The sequence below is a fragment of the Canis aureus genome, chromosome 16 (assembly GCF_053574225.1).
Source record: "Canis aureus isolate CA01 chromosome 16, VMU_Caureus_v.1.0, whole genome shotgun sequence".
In the NCBI taxonomy this organism is placed as follows: domain Eukaryota; kingdom Metazoa; phylum Chordata; class Mammalia; order Carnivora; family Canidae; genus Canis; species Canis aureus.
The window spans coordinates 25,264,853-25,282,809 of NC_135626.1; the positions used below are offsets into that span (position 1 = coordinate 25,264,853).

General features: G+C 40.1%; 1 protein-coding gene across 2 annotated transcripts in view; it reads left to right on the forward strand.

Moving 5' to 3' along the window:
- PPM1D (protein phosphatase, Mg2+/Mn2+ dependent 1D) overlaps positions 1-17,957 on the forward strand; it is a 58,359-nt gene that overhangs the window by 28,604 nt on the left and 11,798 nt on the right. For both annotated transcript variants that reach the window (XM_077852356.1, XM_077852355.1), the window contains exon 4: positions 16,597-16,787. In XM_077852356.1, coding sequence (XP_077708482.1) covers positions 16,597-16,787 — 191 coding nt within the window. The remainder of the gene's footprint in view (positions 1-16,596; positions 16,788-17,957) is intronic.

The window sequence follows — 17,957 nt, forward strand, 5'->3', positions numbered from 1 at the left end:
GCTATAGAAATATCTTATCTGGATGTGCTGGTTAAATTACCTTTTACAGAAATTTTCTCTTATAAAATTTTCTCTCTTTTTTATAAGAGAAAAAAGTTTTTTCCTTCTTTCTTCTTTTTTAAAGATTTATTTATTTATGATAGAAATAGACAGAGAGAGAGACAGAGACACAGGCAGAGGGAGAAGCAGGCTCCATGCCAGGAGCCTGACGTGGGACTCAATCCTGGGTCTCCAGGATCACGCCCTGGGCCAAAGGCAGGCGCTAAACCGCTGAGCCACCCAGGGATCCCCTTCCTTCTTTCTTCTAACAGATACTTGAGTACTGACTAATGCCAGGCACAGAGTTAGGCTTTGGAGAGATGATACTGATTATATATATTTTTTCTTTTTTTATATATATGGGTGTGTGTGTGTGTGTGTGTGTGTGTGTATGTGTGTGTGTGTGTATATATATATATATATATTTTTTTTTTTTTTCCTGTCTGCTTTCTTGAAGCAACACTATGTAGTTGTGGAGACAGGCAATAAAGAAGTAAGCTTGTAGGTGAAGTAATTATGAATTAGGAAATACCATAAAGGAAAGAAATGAAGTTCTGTGATAAAGAGTAACTTAGAAGGGAAAAACTATTTTATATAGTGTAATGGAAATGCTCCTTTTTAGTAAGTGTTATTTTAGCTGAGATTTGATGGCTGAAAGGGAGCTATTCTTTTTTTTTTTTTTTAAGATTTTATTTATTTATTCATGAGACAGAGAGAGAGAGAGAGAGAATGGCAGAGAGGCAGAGACACAGGCAGAGGGAGAAGCAGGCTCCATGCAGGGAACCTGATGTAGGACTCGATTCTGGGTCTCCAGGATCACGCCCTGGGCTGAAGGTGGCGCTAAACTGCTGAGCCACCCAGGCTGTTAAAGAATATTACAGGCATGGATCCTGAATTGGGAACAAGCTGGGCATGTTTTAGGAATTATCAAAAGGTTGGAGTTAATAAGGCAGACATGGGTCACATCATGGCAGATATTTGTACTCTAGTGTTAAGTATACTGGGAAACATTGGAGGATATTAAGGTAAAGATTAACACCATCTGATTTGCATTTTCAAAAGATTATTCTGCCTACCATATTACTGTTTCCTATTCATCTTTGGTGATCAAATGCAGATATACCCATTATTCATGGAACTTGTAATCTAGTGGAGGAAATAGATAATGAACAAATGAGAAAATTCTTCTAAAGTGTGTCATAAAGGAATTAAATAAGATGATGTACCTGTAATTGGTAGCAGGGGAAGGCTACATTAAAGAGGATGATCAAGGAACATTCTTTAAAAAGGTAATGTTTGGGGATCCCTGGGTGGCGCAGCGGTTTGGCGCCTGCCTTTGGCCCAGGGCGCGATCCTGGGGACTCGGGATCGAGTCCCACATCGGGCTCCCGGTGCATGGAGCCTGCTTCTCCCTCTGCCTGTGTCTCTGCGCCTCTCTCTCTCTCTGTGACTATCATAAATAAATAAAAATTAAAAAAAATACATTAAAAAGGTAATGTTTGAGTTAAGACCTGAAGGAAGAGGGGATCCCTGGGTGACTCAGTGGTTTAGCGCTTGCCTTCGGTCCAGGGCGTGATCCCAGAGACCCGGGATCAAGTCCCATATCGGGCTCCCTGCATGGAGCCTGCTTCTCCCTCTGCCTGTGTCTCTGCCTCTCTCTCTCTCTCTCTCTCTCTCAGTCTGTGTCTCTCATGAATAAATACATAAAAAAAAAAAAAAGACCTGAAGGAAGAGAAGGGGCCAAAGAAAATAACAGTTAAAGCAGAACTGTAGCATAGACTTTTTAGAGCCAAATTTCCTAGGGTCCAATGCTAATGCTGTTACTGTACAAACTTGGGCAAATCACTTACTGTATATAAATTACCTAATATATGTGATACAGTTTTTTCAGCTGTAAATGGGGCTAATAATGGTACCTGCCTCATTCTGAGGCACTCATTCTGTTAGATGCATTAATATATGTAAAGTACTTAAAATAGTGCCTAACATATAATAAGTGCTCTATAAATAAATGTTAGTTGTTATTGTTGGTGTTTATTGAAGTAGGGCAGTAACATCCATTTTTTTGAAAGGATCATTTGACTGCTGTAATGGTTAAAGTTATAGGGTAATAAAATTGGAGGCAAGGGTACTATTTAAGGGCCTATATCAGTATTCTTGGTACTTTACATGTTTCGTAGATTTTTGCAGAACTAATAGGCTGTTATCCCATCTTATTTGTTCATAGTATAAGCATATACTATAGTAGCTTTTTCAATTTGTTAGGAGAAAGAGGGAGGATTGTGATAATTGGCAAGGAATTAATATTCCAAAAAAACAGGTTTTTTTAAAGATTTTTTTTTTTTTTTAAGATTTTATTTATTTATTCATGAGAGACGCAGAGACACAGGCAGAAGGAGAAGCAGGCTCCATGCAGGGAGCCCAATCCCAGGACTCTAGGATCATGCCCTAGGCCAAAGGCAGGCGCTAAACCAATCAGCCACCCAGGGATCCCTATTTGTTTATTTTTTTAGAGACTTTATTTATTTATTCATGAGAGACAGAGAGAGAGGCAGAGACACAGGCAGAGGGAGAAGCAGGCTCCATGCAGGGAGTCTGATGCGGGACTCGATCCCGGGACTCCAGGATCACATCCTGGGCCGAAGGCAGCACCAAACCACTGAGCCACCCAGGGATCCGCTGTTTATCTTAGAGAGCAGCAAGCACAAGCAGAAGAGTCAGAGGGAGAGGGAGAAAAAAATCTCAAGCAGACTCTGCACTTAGTGTAGTGTCCAAGTGGGCTCCATCCTAGGGCCTTGAGATCATGACCTGAGCTGAAATTAAGAGTCAGACTCTTAACTGATTGCACCACCCAGGCACCCCAAGAACAGACTTCTTTTATGGGGAACTCATTGGACTGAGGGCAAGGTCTTCAGGTTCAAAAAGTTAAGGTGAACCTTCAATTTAGAAAAGTAGATGCCAAGTTATTTTATATACATAAAGTGTGCATGCCCAGCATTTTAAGCCTTGAAACCTGTAAGTGATTGTGTAGTGGAAAAGAAGGAACAGGTGGAGGATTGGCAGAAAGATGGAAAGCCAACTGGTTTTTCTTGTTTAGACATTCCAGCTCTGTTCTGAGATACCTCTAGAGTAATTCAGACAAGAAGTAATTCAACTCCTGGTTGAATATCTTCAGTAAATCTTAATATTTCAGAGTACAACTCTTGTATAATTGTCAGCTAAAATCTGCCTCCATGAATCTTTCAGATGTTGGCTCTAGTTTTGTATGCTGAAACAAAAACAGAACAGTGTACTTATTTTGCGTTTTGCATAATGACCATCATTTACCTATTCAGAATTGGCTAGCATGTTTCTCTCTCTTTCCTCTAGGCTGATTTCAGACCTTTCTTTTTTTTTTTTTTTAATATTTTGTTTATTTATTCATGATAGTCACACACAGAGAGAGAGAGAGAGAGGCAGAGACACAGGCAGAGGGAGAAGCAGGCTCCATGCAGGGAGCCCGACGTGGGATTCGATCCCGGGTCTCCAGGATCGCGCCCTGGGCCAAAGGCAGGCACTAAACCACTGCGCCACCCAGGGGATCCCCAGACCTTTCATTTTTCTTGTCCACTCATATTCCTCTAGATGTTTCCTTTAATAAATGTTCCAGAATTGAGGAAACTCTGCAAGATATGGTCTGACCAGTTTGAAGTATAATGGAAATACTTAGTCCTGCTACCTGAGCATTACACTTCTGCTGATGCAGTCCTGGAATCATTTCGTTAGCTTTAAGTAATCATATCCCATTTTTTGGTTTATTAAAATAGCTCCAGTCTTTAGATATTTTTCTTATGAACTGCTACTAGGCCAAATTTCTCTCATATATACTTAGGTTTTTCTTGGGAGAGTATGAGGGTGGGGAGACAGAAACTAAGTAACAGTAGCTTTCAATGAGTTTCTCACAGAATATATAGTCAGTACAAAAGGTATTGATTAGTGTATTTGGAGAGAGATCTAAATTAATGTAATTCTGTTTTTTTTTTTTAAGATTTTATTTATTTATTTTAGAGCATAAGCAGGAAGAGGGGCAGAGGATAAGGGACAGGGAAAGAATCCCAGACTGTGCCCTGAGCACGGTGCCCCATGTGGGGCTTGATGTCACAACCCTTAGATCATGACCCAAGCTAAAACCAAGAGTCAGATGCTTAACAGACTGAGCCACCCAGGCACCCCATCTATGTTTCCTTCTTTAGCTTGATTTAGCATTTGTTAACTACCTGGAGAAGAAATAGAGTATAGTCCTGATGTTTTATATTATACAGATATTCAGAAGTACTTAGGCAGTGGTATATCAGCATTATTTAAAAATACCTCCCCACAGACTGTTAGTTGGAAGAGAGAAAAACTAGTAATTAGGGGCTCACCTGGCTGGCTCAGTTGGAAGAACATGTAACTCTTGATCTCAGGGTGGTGAGTTCCAGCCCCACATTGGGTATAGAGATTACTAAAAATAAATAAACTTAAAAAAAAAAGAAAAAAATAGTAATTAGAGAAATCAGGCAGCATCTTGACTAAATGATTGAAATTACCATCACTAATGTGGAATAGTTGGACATTGTATGCTTCCATATGTGTGATTTGCTGAAACTGATACAACATTCCCTATGTTGTGCTCTGGCCAAGATTGTATAACCTGAAGAAATGTTACAAGTAAGTGCTATTCCTGATCCTAGGCTAGAAGCCTATAAAAGAACACTATTAAGGGATGCCTGGGAGGCTCAGTGGTAGAGTGTCTCCCTTTGGCCCAGGGTGTGATCCCAGAGTTCTGGGATTGAGTCCCATATCAGGCTCCCTGCAAGGAGCCTGCTTCTCCCTCTGCCTATGTCTCTGCCTTCTCTCTGTGTCTCTCATGAAAAAAGAAACAAAATCTAAAAACAAAACAAAAAAGACACTATTAAACCATCTGTTAATAGAATATCCTTATTTTTAGAAAATATAAATTGAAGTATTTAGGGGTAAAGGGCTATGGTTTAAAGAATTTTTCACAGCAGTGGCAGGGTGGCCTAGTCTGTCTGGCTCTTGATTTTGGCTCGGATCATGATCCTCAGGGTCTTGGGATTGAGCCCTCCCATTGGGCTCCACACTCAGGGTGAAATCTGCTTGGGATTCTCTTTCTTATCCCTTTGTCCCTCCCCCTGTTTTCTCTCTCCTTAAAGTAAATTTACAAAATCTAAAAAAAAATTTTTTTTTACAGACTCACACGGTGTTTACACACAAACACACACACACACACACACAAAACCATAAAGCAAGTGGGATAAAATGTCAACAATAAATGAATCTGAATAGAGTGAAAGAGTATATTGGTGTTCTTTGTGCTATTTTTATTTTTGTAACTTTGTATATTTGAAATGACCTCCAAATAAAATGTTTTTAAAAATAGGCTGGCAGTAATAATATGAAACTTAATAGGAATAAATATAAAGTATCAAGCTTAAGTTCAGAACATTATTTGGGAGACATCTGCTTTCAGAGTAGCATTTTATTTGAAAAAGAATTAGAGATTTTTTGTTGTTGTTGTTGATTACTCATGAAAATAAGATGACCCAGCAGTGTTAGTGTAACTTAGTCATTCAAAATAATGCAATAGTACAATAGAATATTCAGAATAAGGGAATGGTTATGCTACTATACTCTAAAGTTAAAAAGTATATCCAAAGGAGAGTGACCAAGTTGGAGATGATTCTAAGATCATATTGTTACAGGAGCAAAACTACCGAATAGTGTTTGGTGTTTTGTGCTTTGTGCTGGGTACTATCTTACTTCATTTTAGACTTTATAAAATGTCAGAAGGTAGGAGTTCTTTCCTTTTCATCAGTTAAGAAACTACCTTTGTGTGTCTGGTCAATTGACCAAGTCCATATAGCTGGCATTTTGGGTATAGCTTTGTTCAGTTTTCTTTTTTCTTTTATTTTTTAAAGATTTTATTTATGTATTCATGAGAGACACACACAGAGAGAGAGAGAGAGAGAGAGAGAGAGAGTCAAAGACACAGGCAGAGGGAGAAGCAGGCTTCATGCAGGGAGCCCGACATGGGACTCAGTCCTGGGTCTCCAGGATCAGGCCCTGGGCTGAAGGCGGCGCTAAACCGCTGAGCCACCCGGGCTGCCCTGTTCAGTTTAAAAGTAAAGTTCTCTCTCTTTTTTGCATCAGCACACACAATCAGTGTTTTGTTTTGTTTTGTTTTGTTTTTTCCGTAGTCAAAATAATCACCAACTTCATTATTTTTATTTCAACAGTTATTCCTGATTAACACTATCTTGCACAAATTCTTCAAAATATAACCTTAGCATTATATTCTATATTAAATATCATACCTACATAGTAGTACTATTACTTCTTATAGTACTAGGGCTAAAAAAGCATAGGCTCTTTTATAGGATGCTGCCACCCTTCTAAACTTACACAAGATAATTTGGCAAGGTGTAGCCTGGAATAGAAACACTAACGACACTTCCAGGTGGCTTAAAAGTTGTGAACTTCTGTCATCTAAAAGAGGAATTAGCCTGATTTAAAAAAATAGCTGTGGAGAGTATTAAAAAAATATTTTAGCTCAGTAAAACAAAATTATTACAGCTGATATAACATTATTTTGTGAGTTGTAATGAGCCTTTCCTTCACTAGATGTGTTTATGTAGCTAAATAGCTAGCCATTGCAGTTAGCTTGCATTTCTGCAGTGGCTAGGAAGCTAGAGAATATAAGACTTTGAAAATCTCTTATAGTTTTGAGAGGCCATTGGTAATATTTTTTAAATTGTTGATCTTTAGGATGTAGGGCAATCTGGCTATGACTCCTGTCATCCCCTACTGATTGCCAGGGTTGATTCAGCTAATCTGGCTGGCTAGGCTGGTGTCCCTTTCCTCCCTCACTGCTCCACATGCATCTCTCCTGGTGTGCTCTGTTGAAGAGGAGGACCTTTCCCAATAGAGGAGGACCCTTCTTCTGTCAGGGTTATATGAGTAGCTGCATTCCCCTGCTAGAACCTCCAAACAAAGTTTCAAGGTACATTTGTAGGAGAACCTAGGGTAGTCAAAATGCCAAGACTCCAGACACATCCAAATGAGGTGCTGCATGTGGCAATTTGCCTTTCTTTTTTTTTTTTTTTTTAATTTTTTTTTTTTAATTTTTATTTATTTATGATAGTCACACAGAGAGAAAGAGAGAGAGGCAGAGACACAGGCAGAGGGAGAAGCAGGCTCCATGCACCGGGAGCCCGATGTGGGATTCGATCCCGGGTCTCCAGGATCGCGCCCTGGGCCAAAGGCAGGCGCCAAACTGCTGCGCCACCCAGGGATCCCTTTGCCTTTCTTTAGTATAAAATAAAATAAAAGTGTTGATTTATTTTTTAAAGATTTATTTATTTATTTGAGAGCGAGGACAAGCAGGGAGAGCAGCAGAGGGAGAGGGAGAAGCAAGCTCCTTGCTGAGCAGGGAGCCGCATGTGGGGCTAGATCCAAGGACCCCAGGATCATGACCTGAGCTGAAGGTAGACACTTAACTGACCGAGCCACCTAAACTGTTGATCTTTGGATTAGCTTTCTCTCATAGTCAAAACATCTCCCTTTTCAACTTGCTATTTTCACTTTTCATTGCTTTTGAGATTTATTCATGTTTTTAAATGTAGTTTTAGTTCAGTCAACTACTAGATAGATATTCAGCTTCAGTATGAGACTATATTTTCTTCCATGCCCTGATTGGAAGTGATGTAATATGACATTTACGTCATATTAATGCATTTACTATTACAAAAATTGCTGCAGTGAGTATGCCCTGGTAAACGTACATGAAATTTCTTTAAGGTACATAATCTAGAAGTGGAATTGCTGGGTTGTACTACATTACTTACCAACTTTTAAAACACTATGACATACATGTACACATACACAGTATGATATTTCTGTAGTAAACAAAGGAGGCTACTTGAGGCTGGAGGTAACTGGCCTAAAGGCTCACCCAGGTCCCATCCTGCTGACCCAAGGTCATATACCCAGCCCACCCAATGCATACCAGTTGGAAATCTCAGTTCATAGATAAGTACATTTTTAATATTGTTAGATCTTACTAAATTTCTCCCCAAAGTGATTATGTCAAGTTCTTAAAATCCTGTGTTAGTTATCTATTGCTGTCTAATAGAATATTCCCAAACTTAGCAATTTAAAACATTTATTAGGGATCCCTGGGTGGCGCAGCGGTTTGGCGCCTGCCTTTGGCCCAGGGCGCGATCCTGGAGACCCGGGATCGAATCCCACGTCGGGCTCCCGGTGCATGGAGCCTGCTTCTCCCTCTGCCTATGTCTCTCTGCCTCTCTCTCTCTCTCTCCTCTATGTGACTATCATAAAAAAAAAAAAATAAAATAAAAAAATAAAATAAAACATTTATTATTTCATATGGTTTCAGTGGCTCAGATCCTGGAAGTGGATTAGCTAAGTGATTCTGGCTGAGGGTCTCTCAGGTGGTTGTAATCAGGATATCCTTTATGGCTATGATCTGAAAGCTAGAATGGGGTTGGGGTATTTACTTCTAGGATGCCTTGTGCACTTGGCTGTTGGCAATAGGCCTCAGTTCCTTGTCTTGTGGGCTTCTATGTAGGGCTGCTGCCATGTCTTCATGGCATGGCAGCTGGTTTCCCCAGGGCAAGTGATCTAAGAGAGCAAGGTGCAGTAGCCACAGTGTATTTTTTATGATTTAGTGTCACAAGCAACACACTATCACTTACTCCATATTTAGTTTGTTAGCACTGAGTCACAAAGTCTAACCCATCTTTCTTCTGCTGAGGGGAATTAAGCTCCACCTCTTAAAGAGTATAATTTTGTGTTCATATTTTATTTTATTTTATTTTTATTTTTATTTTTTTTGTTCATATTTTAAAACCACACAGAGTTCCCACTTCTTCATGATTGTTGATTCATTTACCAAATTATCTATTAAATGTCTGCTATGTTCCAGGTACTATTCTAGGTTCTGGGGATTCCACATTGAACAAAACAGTAAAAAATTCCTGGACTCATGGAACTTAAACCTTCTAGGAGAGACACACAGATGATTTAAAAAAAAAAAAAAAAAAAAGTAGACTGTATTTTGTGATGTAATCAAAAGTACTATCATGAAAAATAAAGCAAGGAATGTCACGGAGTGTAATTTTTAAATGGATGGTCAGAGGGGATGTAAAAGATGACATTTGAATAAAATGAAGGGCATTGAAACGTATAGGTGTTTGGGGCAAGAGAATTTAGGGTGAAGGAACAACAACAAATGCAGATGTCATTACTGCTTAATGATTTTTTTTTTTTTTTTTAACTGAGCAGCATGGAAGTTTTCTGTTAACTATATAGCAAACACATGAGGTCAGTTTTTAGCAAGTTACCTTCAAGGTGCTTATCAGATATAAAAGTGTTGATGTTCAGCATCCCTGGGTGGCGCAGCGGTTTAGCGCCTGCCTTTGGCCTGGGGCGTGATCCTGGAGACCCAGGATCGAATCCCACATCGGGCTCCCGGTGCATGGAGCCTGCTTCTCCCTCTGCCTGTGTCTCTGCCTCTCTCTCTCTCTCTCTCTCTCTCTGTGTGACTATCATAAATAAAAAATAAATAAAAATAAAAGTGTTGATGTTCCATTGATTTCTGGTTATGAAAATTGTGACAGTAGGTGAGGTTTAGTTTGGAGATAGCAACTTAGAAGCAGAAGCTTAGGTAGGAGTATTCAAAATACTGTTGAAACATTTGGTAAGGGGAAGACTGAGATGTGACCATTGGATTTAGCAGCATGGAGGTCATTGATCTTGACAAAATAACTTTGGTGGGATAGTGAGACCACAGTCATAATTGGGGTTGGTTCAAGATAGAGCAAGAGGAGGACAATTTGATATAGCAAGTTTAGACACTCTTCCTAGGAGTTTTATTGTAAAGGGAAGGAGAGAAATGGGACTTTAGTTAGAGTGAGAAGTAAAAGGTCAAGAGAGAGTTTGCTACTGTTATTTTAAAAAGGGAAGAAATAATAGTTGATGGGAAAGATCCATTAGAACAGTAAAAACTGCACGTAGGAGAGAAAATGAATGAATGAAAAGGAAATTAATCTTTTGATATAAAAAGATCTATGTGGGAGAGATAAAATTGTTGTAGTAATGAAAAAAATTGCTTTTGGCTTTTCTTTTGATTTTACTTCTCTATCACATATTTTTTCCTCAGAAATATTAATAGCTTTTAGATTTGAACACTTAAGCTAAAAACATGCTTTGTCACATAACGTTTCAAGTCTTTATTTTGGCATTTGGAAAAAAATTATTAACTGTGGTTTTAGTTTTTTTAAAGTTTAACTTGTTTTATGGTAATAGTTTTTGGCTCAGTAAATTAAATTATAATATTTAGCACCATTCTGGGACACCTGGGTGGCTCAGCAGTTGAATGTCTGCCTTCGGCTCAGGGTGTAATCCTGGAGTCCTGGGATCAAGTCCCACATCAGGTTCCCTGCATGGAGCCTGCTTCTCCCTCTGCCGTGTCTCTGCTTCTCTCTCTGTGTGTGTGTCTCTCTCATGAATAAATAAAATAAAATTTATTAAAAAAAAGATTTTCATTTATTCATGAGAGACACAGAAAGAGAGATACAGGCAGAGGGAGAAGCAGGCTCCATTGGAAGGAGCCCGATGTGGGACTCGATCCCAGAACCCCAGGATCACACCCTGAGCCAAAGGCAGACGACACTCAACCCCTGAGCCACCCAGGTGTCCCAATAAAAATCTTTAATAAAAAAAATATTTAAAAAAATATTTAGTACTGTTCTTATGGTGTATAGCCATTTTTCTTCTAGCTTTTTGGGAAGGAGAAGTTTGCTTAGCAGAACTTGGTACCATTTTTAGGCACTCCTGAAGATTAGAATTACTACCGGAGTACAGATGTAGCAAAGGTGCCTTCTAGTGGCTGCCTGATGGAATTGCAGATGAATCTTGTAAATCATTTATTCTTGAGTGCAGTATGTGCTAAGCATGTGGTCTTTGTCTTCATGGAAGCTTACAGTTTAGAGAAGGGGAGAGGTATTCAGCAGATCATAAAAAGAGCTGAAAAATTACATCTCTAAATACTAATGTGCTAATGGGAACTTAAAATAAGGGTATTATACCTAGCTGGAGAAACAAGAGATATTTGATATTGAGCTAAAGTTTGAAGAATTACTAGTTGTCAAGACAGGATGAATGTGTGTTCTAGGCCTAGGAGCTGCATTTGCAAGCAGCTCTGTGATATGAGGAAGGATGGTGAATATAATAATTGAAGGCCTATGTAGCTGGAACAGTGATAGAGGAATAAGCATAGATAAGGGGCACCTGGGTGGCTCAGTGTTTGAGGATCTGTCTTTGGCTCAGGTTGTGATCCTGAGGTCTTGGGATCAAGTCCTGCATCAGGCTCCCTGTGGGGAGCCTGCTTCTCCCTCTGCCTATGACTCTCTGGCTCTCTCTGTGTGTCTTTCATGAATAAATAAAGTCTTTTTTTTTTTTTTAAGGTTTTAATGCGAGACTAGGTCCCGGGACTTTGGGATCATGCCCTGAGCCGAAGGCAGATGCTCAACCACTGAGCCACCCATGCGTCCCAATAAATAAAATCTTAAAAAAAAAAAAGATAAAATTAGAACCGCTGAGCCAGGGACGCCTGAGTGGCTCAGTGGTTGAGCATCTGCCTTTGGCTCAGGGCGTGATCCCAGGGTCCTGGGATCGAGTCCCACATCAGGCTCCCTGCATGGAGCCTGCTTCTCCCTCTGCCTATGTCTCTGCCTCTCTCTCTGTGTCTCTCAAGAATAAATAAATAAAATCTTAAAAAAAAAAAAAAAAAAAAAAAAAGAACCGCTGAGCCACCCGGGCTGCATTTTTTTAAGGTGTGGTTAAGAATTTGTCTTAAGAGTAATTCCAAACTGGGCAGCCCGGGTGGCTCAGCGGTTTAGCGCCACCTTCAGCCCAGGGCCTGATCCTGGAGACCCGGGATCGAGTCCCATGTTGGGCTCCCTGCATGGGGCCTGCTTCTCCCTCTGCCTGCGTCTCTGCCTCTCTCTCTCCTCTCTGTGTATTCTCATGAATAAATAAATAAAATCTTAAAAAAAAAAAAAAAAAAAGACCAAACTGCTGCAGAGTAGGAGTGGATTTGTGTGTATGTATGTTTTCAATTATGGCAAATAGGTATATAATTTTGCTGTCTTAACCATTTTAAGCGTACAGTTAGTGGTGGTATTAAGTACATTTATGATGTTGTGCAACAATCACCACCATCTATCTTAAATTTGTGTTTCAAAGGGATGATTTTGGTTGTAGTTTTTTTTTTTTTTTAAGATTTATTTATTCATGAGAGAGAGAGAGAAAGAGGCAGAGACACAGGCAGAGGGAGAAGCAGGCTCCACACAGGGAGCCTGACATGGGACTTGATCCCGGGACTCCAGAATCACGCTCTGCGCCAAAGGCAGGCGGTAAACTGCTGAGCCACTCGGGGATCCCCTGGTTGTAGTTTTAAGAATGGTTTAGGTGAGGTTTTTTTGTTTTGTTTTGTTTTTTTTTAAAGATTTTATTCATTTATTCATGAGAGACAGAGAGACAGAGAGGGGCAGACACAGGCAGAGGGAGAAGCAGGCTCCATGCAAGGAGCCCAATATGGGACTCGATCCCGGGACTCTAGCATCACGCCCTGGGCCAAAGGCAGGCGCCAAACAGCTGAGCCACCCAGGGATCCCCTAGGTGAGGTTGTTTGATGGAAGTGCTCCATGGGAAGCCATCCACAGAGTGGGGGGGTGGGGAGTGTTGAAATTCACGAGGGGTAAAGACCACTGAGTATCCTGTGTACTGTGGACTGCCATGAGCCACAGAGGCAAGCAGAGAACGTTCTGAAATCAGAAGAAAGGCCTTTTTCTCTTGTGGTGTCCCTCCAGTGCCCCCACTGAGGATAAAAAGGAAATGACCATCAAGGAGGAAACTAACAATATTTGCCACAATGTCTGGGAGCTCTCCCTTCAGTATGTACAGGATGATATCCTGTGATCCTATTTTTGTTTATCATTGGCCTACTGTTTGTACATTGGCCTACTGTAGAAACAGTTCAAAGCCCACTTCCGATCCTTGCTCATTTGATCTCAGGTAAAGTGACATAGATTCTCTGATCTGATTAAATAAGGGAACTGTGTCTATATCATATATTCTTAAATCTGGCTGTGAATACAACTCATCTAGTGAGTTTGTTAAAAATTCATATTTCAGGGACTTTTACTGGCAAATTTAAAGCAACTTGAGCATCAAAACCATAACAGGGGGCACTCACCTGGGTAGCTCAGTCAGTTAAGTGTCCAACTCTTAATTTCAGCTCAGGTCATGATCAGGATTGCAAAATCAAGTCCTACACCCCTCTCTACACTGTGGAACCTGCTTAAGATTCTCTCTTTCCTTCTCCTTTTGCTCCCTGCCTGCCTCACACGTGTATTCTCTCTCTCTCTCCCTCTCTCTCTCTCTCTCTCTCGCAAAAAAACAAAACAAAACAGTAACAGGAATAATTTATAACATATTGAAGAAAAAAGAATCAATGTTTATAATGATACTAAAAAGATTATAAAGAAGTAGAGGAGAATGGAAAACTTCTTTAGAAAAGACAGCTAATAAATGTAGTTAAGAGTGTTCTAATTCTGTCATCAGTTTACAACCATCATAGTACCAATTGGTTGGTGCAAGAATCGTTAATGGATGCTAAAATATGGCATGTTTTGGTAGACAACAGGATATTTCACACAGACTCAAAGCTATCACCCTATAGATTACTTAGCAATTAGAAAATGAGAAAGGCACCTTACAGTGCTGGTAGATAGCATTTTAACCAAATGGTCCAGCCTATTAGCATTGCCACTGATGGGACAAACTGATACATTGTTGTTATTATCCAAATGAACAAATTTATTAAAGATTTTATTTATTTTTTTAAAAATTTGAGAGAAAGTGAGTATAGGGGAGGGGTGGAGGGAATGAATCTCAAGCAGACTCTTCTCTGAGCATGGAGCCTCTCACAGGGCTCAGTCTCATGACCCATGAGATCAAAACCCATGAGCAGAACCCAAGAGCTGGATGCTTAACCAACTGAGCCACCCAGGCACCCCAGAGATTTTATATTTAAGTAGTCTCTACACCTAACATCGGACTCAGACTTACAACCCCAAGATCATGAGTCCCATGCTCCACTGACTGAGCCAGCCAGGTACTCCTAAAAATATTTTTAAATTTATAAAGATAGGGGATCCCTGGATGGCTCAGCAGTTTAGCGCCTGCCTTCAGCCCAGGGCACGATCCTAGAGTCCCAGGATCGAGTCCCACATCAGGCTCCCTGCATGGAGCCTGCTTTTCCCTCTGCTTTGTGTGTGTGTCTCTCTCTCTTTCTGTCTCTCATGAATAAATAAATAAAATCTTTAAAAATAAATAAATAAAGATACTAATATTAGGGATCCCTGGATGGCTCAGCGGTTTAATGCCTGGCCTCGGCCCAAGGCGTGGTCCTGGAGTCTTGGGATTGAGTCTCACATCAGGCTCCCTGCATGGAGCCTGCTTCTCTTTCTGCCTATGTCTCTGCCTCTCCCTCTCTCTCTCTCTCAGTGTCTCTCATGAATAAATAAATAAAATCCTTAAGAAAAAAAAAGATACTAATATTAGTTTATACATGAGAAATTGTGACCCTTTTTCAAGGTTATGTAATCTGCATTAGATTGGAAATTAGAATTTCTTTTTTTAATCTAGATTTTAAATTTAGCCATATTAGGGATTTTGCTTTATAGAAATTTATGTTCTTACTTGGAGTGGCAATATTAATCCCAAATATGGGGAAAAACTGCTTTTGAAAGCCTTAACACTTATGAACTCTGTAACTGCTACCTTAATATTTATCTTAACTGTTCCCGTGCCCATTTTAAAAATTTCACCAGCCAGAGAACTTTGTTTTGCTAGCATAAAGAAGTAAATGTGGAGTGTCTGGATGGCGCAGTTGGTTAAAGCCTCTGACTCTTGTTTTCAGCTCAGGTAATGATCTCAGGGTTCTGGGATTGAGCCCTGAGTTTGGTTCCTCTCTCAGGCTGGAGTCTGCCTGAGATTCCCCCTCTCCCTCTCCCTTAGCCCCTCCCATTCGTGCTGTCTCTCTCTCTCTCTCTCTCAAATAAATCTTTAAAAAAAAAAAAAAAAGTAGTAAATGTGTCTTTGTGAGCCAACCTGGATTATAATTAGCTTTTAGTGGTTGCATGTGTTCTTTTTTTTTTTTTTTTTAAGATTAAAAAAAAATTTTTTAAAGATTTATTTATTTATTCAGAGGAAGGGGCAGAGGGAGAAGCAGGCTCCATGCAGGGAGCCTGATGTGGGACTCGATCCCCGGTCTCCAGGATCACACATTGGGCTGCAGGAGGCACTAAACCGCTGCGCCACCGGGGCTGCCCAAGATTTTATATTTAAGTACTACACGCAGCATGGGGGCTTGAACCTACAATGTGCGGAGATCAAGAGTCACATACTCCACTGACTGAGCCAGCCAGGTCCCCCATATGTGTTCTCTTCTGCTATTCTGAAGGTTGAATTGCCCCTTTCATGGGGCTGGTTTGGCAATAAATTGTGCTATTTTAGAGTGGGGTAATTGATGTGAATTATTCTTCCCTTAGACTTTGAGCATGTTTGAATTGGCCAATACTACTTTTGATGGGAGCTAATAAGGGTTTAAGTAAGGCAGAGAAAGGACAAAGCTTTCTCTTGTTTAGCAAAAAGTCAAACCTGCTGAAAGAGGGCAAAAACTACTCTCTTGTCTGAAAACCTTTTGCCTTTTTTTTTTTTTTTAAAGATTTTATTTATTCATGAAAGAGAGGCAGAGACACAGGCAGAGAGAGATGCAGGCTCCATGCAGAGAGCCCCTATGTGGGGGGCTCGATCCCAAGTCTCCAACATCACTCCCTGGGCCAAAGGCAGGCACCAAACTGCTGAGCCACCCAGGCGTCCCAAACGTTTTGCTTTTAATTTAGGTCTTTACCTAGAATATTTCACAACAAACAAAACAGACAGAGATTAATGTATTCTTTCTGACTGCTTCCCCAGTTCTTAGAAGTAAAAGAAAAGTTATATTGTTCTACTTACTTTGTCTTATGTATCACAGAAGAGTAAATGGTTTTTTTGTTGTTGTTGTTGTTGTTGTTTTTAAGATTTATTTATTGGAGAGAACACGAGTGGGGGGAGGGTTAGAGGGAGATGAAGAGGGAGAGAGAACCAGTCTCCCCACTGAGTGGAGAGCCCGTTGCAGGGCTAAATCCCATGACCCAGAGATCACATCCTGAGCTGAAACCAAGAGTCAGATGCTCAACTGACTGTGCCACCCAGGTGCCCTGCGATGTTTTTTTTTTTTTTTTTAATCATGTATGGATTTTGAATGTTATCAATTGATTTTCTGCATTTATTGAGATGAACATGTAGATTTTCCCCTTTTAATCTGTTGACAAGACATTACTAGTTCGGAAATAACATTTCTTGCTTCTTATCTCTGTCCCCCAGGTGATTTGTGGAGTTATGATTTCTTCAGTGGTGAGTTTGTGGTGTCACCTGAACCAGACACGAGTGTCCACACTCTTGACCCCCAGAAGCACAAGTATATTATTTTGGGGAGTGATGGACTTTGGAATATGATTCCACCGCAAGATGCCATCTCAATGTGCCAGGACCAAGAGGAGAAAAAGTACTTGATGGTGAGAAGTGGCTCAATGATTTAATATTATTGTCTACACATTGTTCTACTTTTGTTTTTATTTTTTTTAATTTTTTTTAAAGATTTTATTTATTTATTCATGAGAGACAGAGAGAGAGGCAGAGACACAGGCAGAGGTAGAAGCAGGCCCCATGCAGGAAGCCTGATGTGGGACTCGATCCTGGAACTCCAGGATCACGCCCTGAGCTAAAAGCAGACGCTTAACAGCTGAGCCACTCAGGTGTCCCCTGTTCTACTTTTGTCAGAGGTCTTGAATATGAACTAAGGATGCTCAGTTTGAATAGATATTTGCATTTGCCTGGCTCTAAAATTACGTAAAACAGACTTTGCAGCTCATCAGGGGAATGAGACAGGATATAAATAAATGAAACTAGATAACAAAACACACAACCACTGACTTTGTTATGAACAGCCCTTGACTTAATGGCCTATGAAACCTCATTAATCCTTTTGTTAAAAATTGAGAGGGGATCCCAGGGTGGCTCAGTGGTTTAGCGCCTGCCTTCGGCTAAGGGCATGATCCTGGAGACCTGGGATCGAGTCCCACATCAGGCTCCCTGCATGGAGCCTGCTTCTCCCTCTGCCTGTGTCTCTGCCTGTCTCTGTCTCTGTCTCTCTCTCTTTCTATCTTTCATAAATGAATAAAAAAAAAAATCTTAAAAAAAATAAATAAAAATTGAGATATAATTCATATACCATAAAATTTACCTTTTTAAAATGTATAACTCAGTGGTTCTTAGTTTATTCTCTAAGTTGTGCAACTGTCACCACTATCTCATTCCAGAACATTTTTATCACTGCTCCCAAAACCCATAATCATTAGCAGTCATTCACTATCTCTTGCTACCTCCACCCATTGGCAAACACTGATCTGTCTCTATATATTTGCCTGTTTTTGGCTATTTCATATAAGTGAGATCATATAGCATGTGGCCTTTTGTATTTGACTTCTTTCACTTAAGCATAATATTTTCAAGTTTCATCCACGTTGCTTGTAAATAAAAGTACTATATTTTTAAGGCTGAATAATTTTCTGTCAGTGGATATACATTTAATTTATCCATCTGTTTGTCAGTTGATGGATATTTAGGTTGTTTCCACTTTGGGGCTCTTAGGAATGACACTGTTGTGAACATTCACATACAAGTTT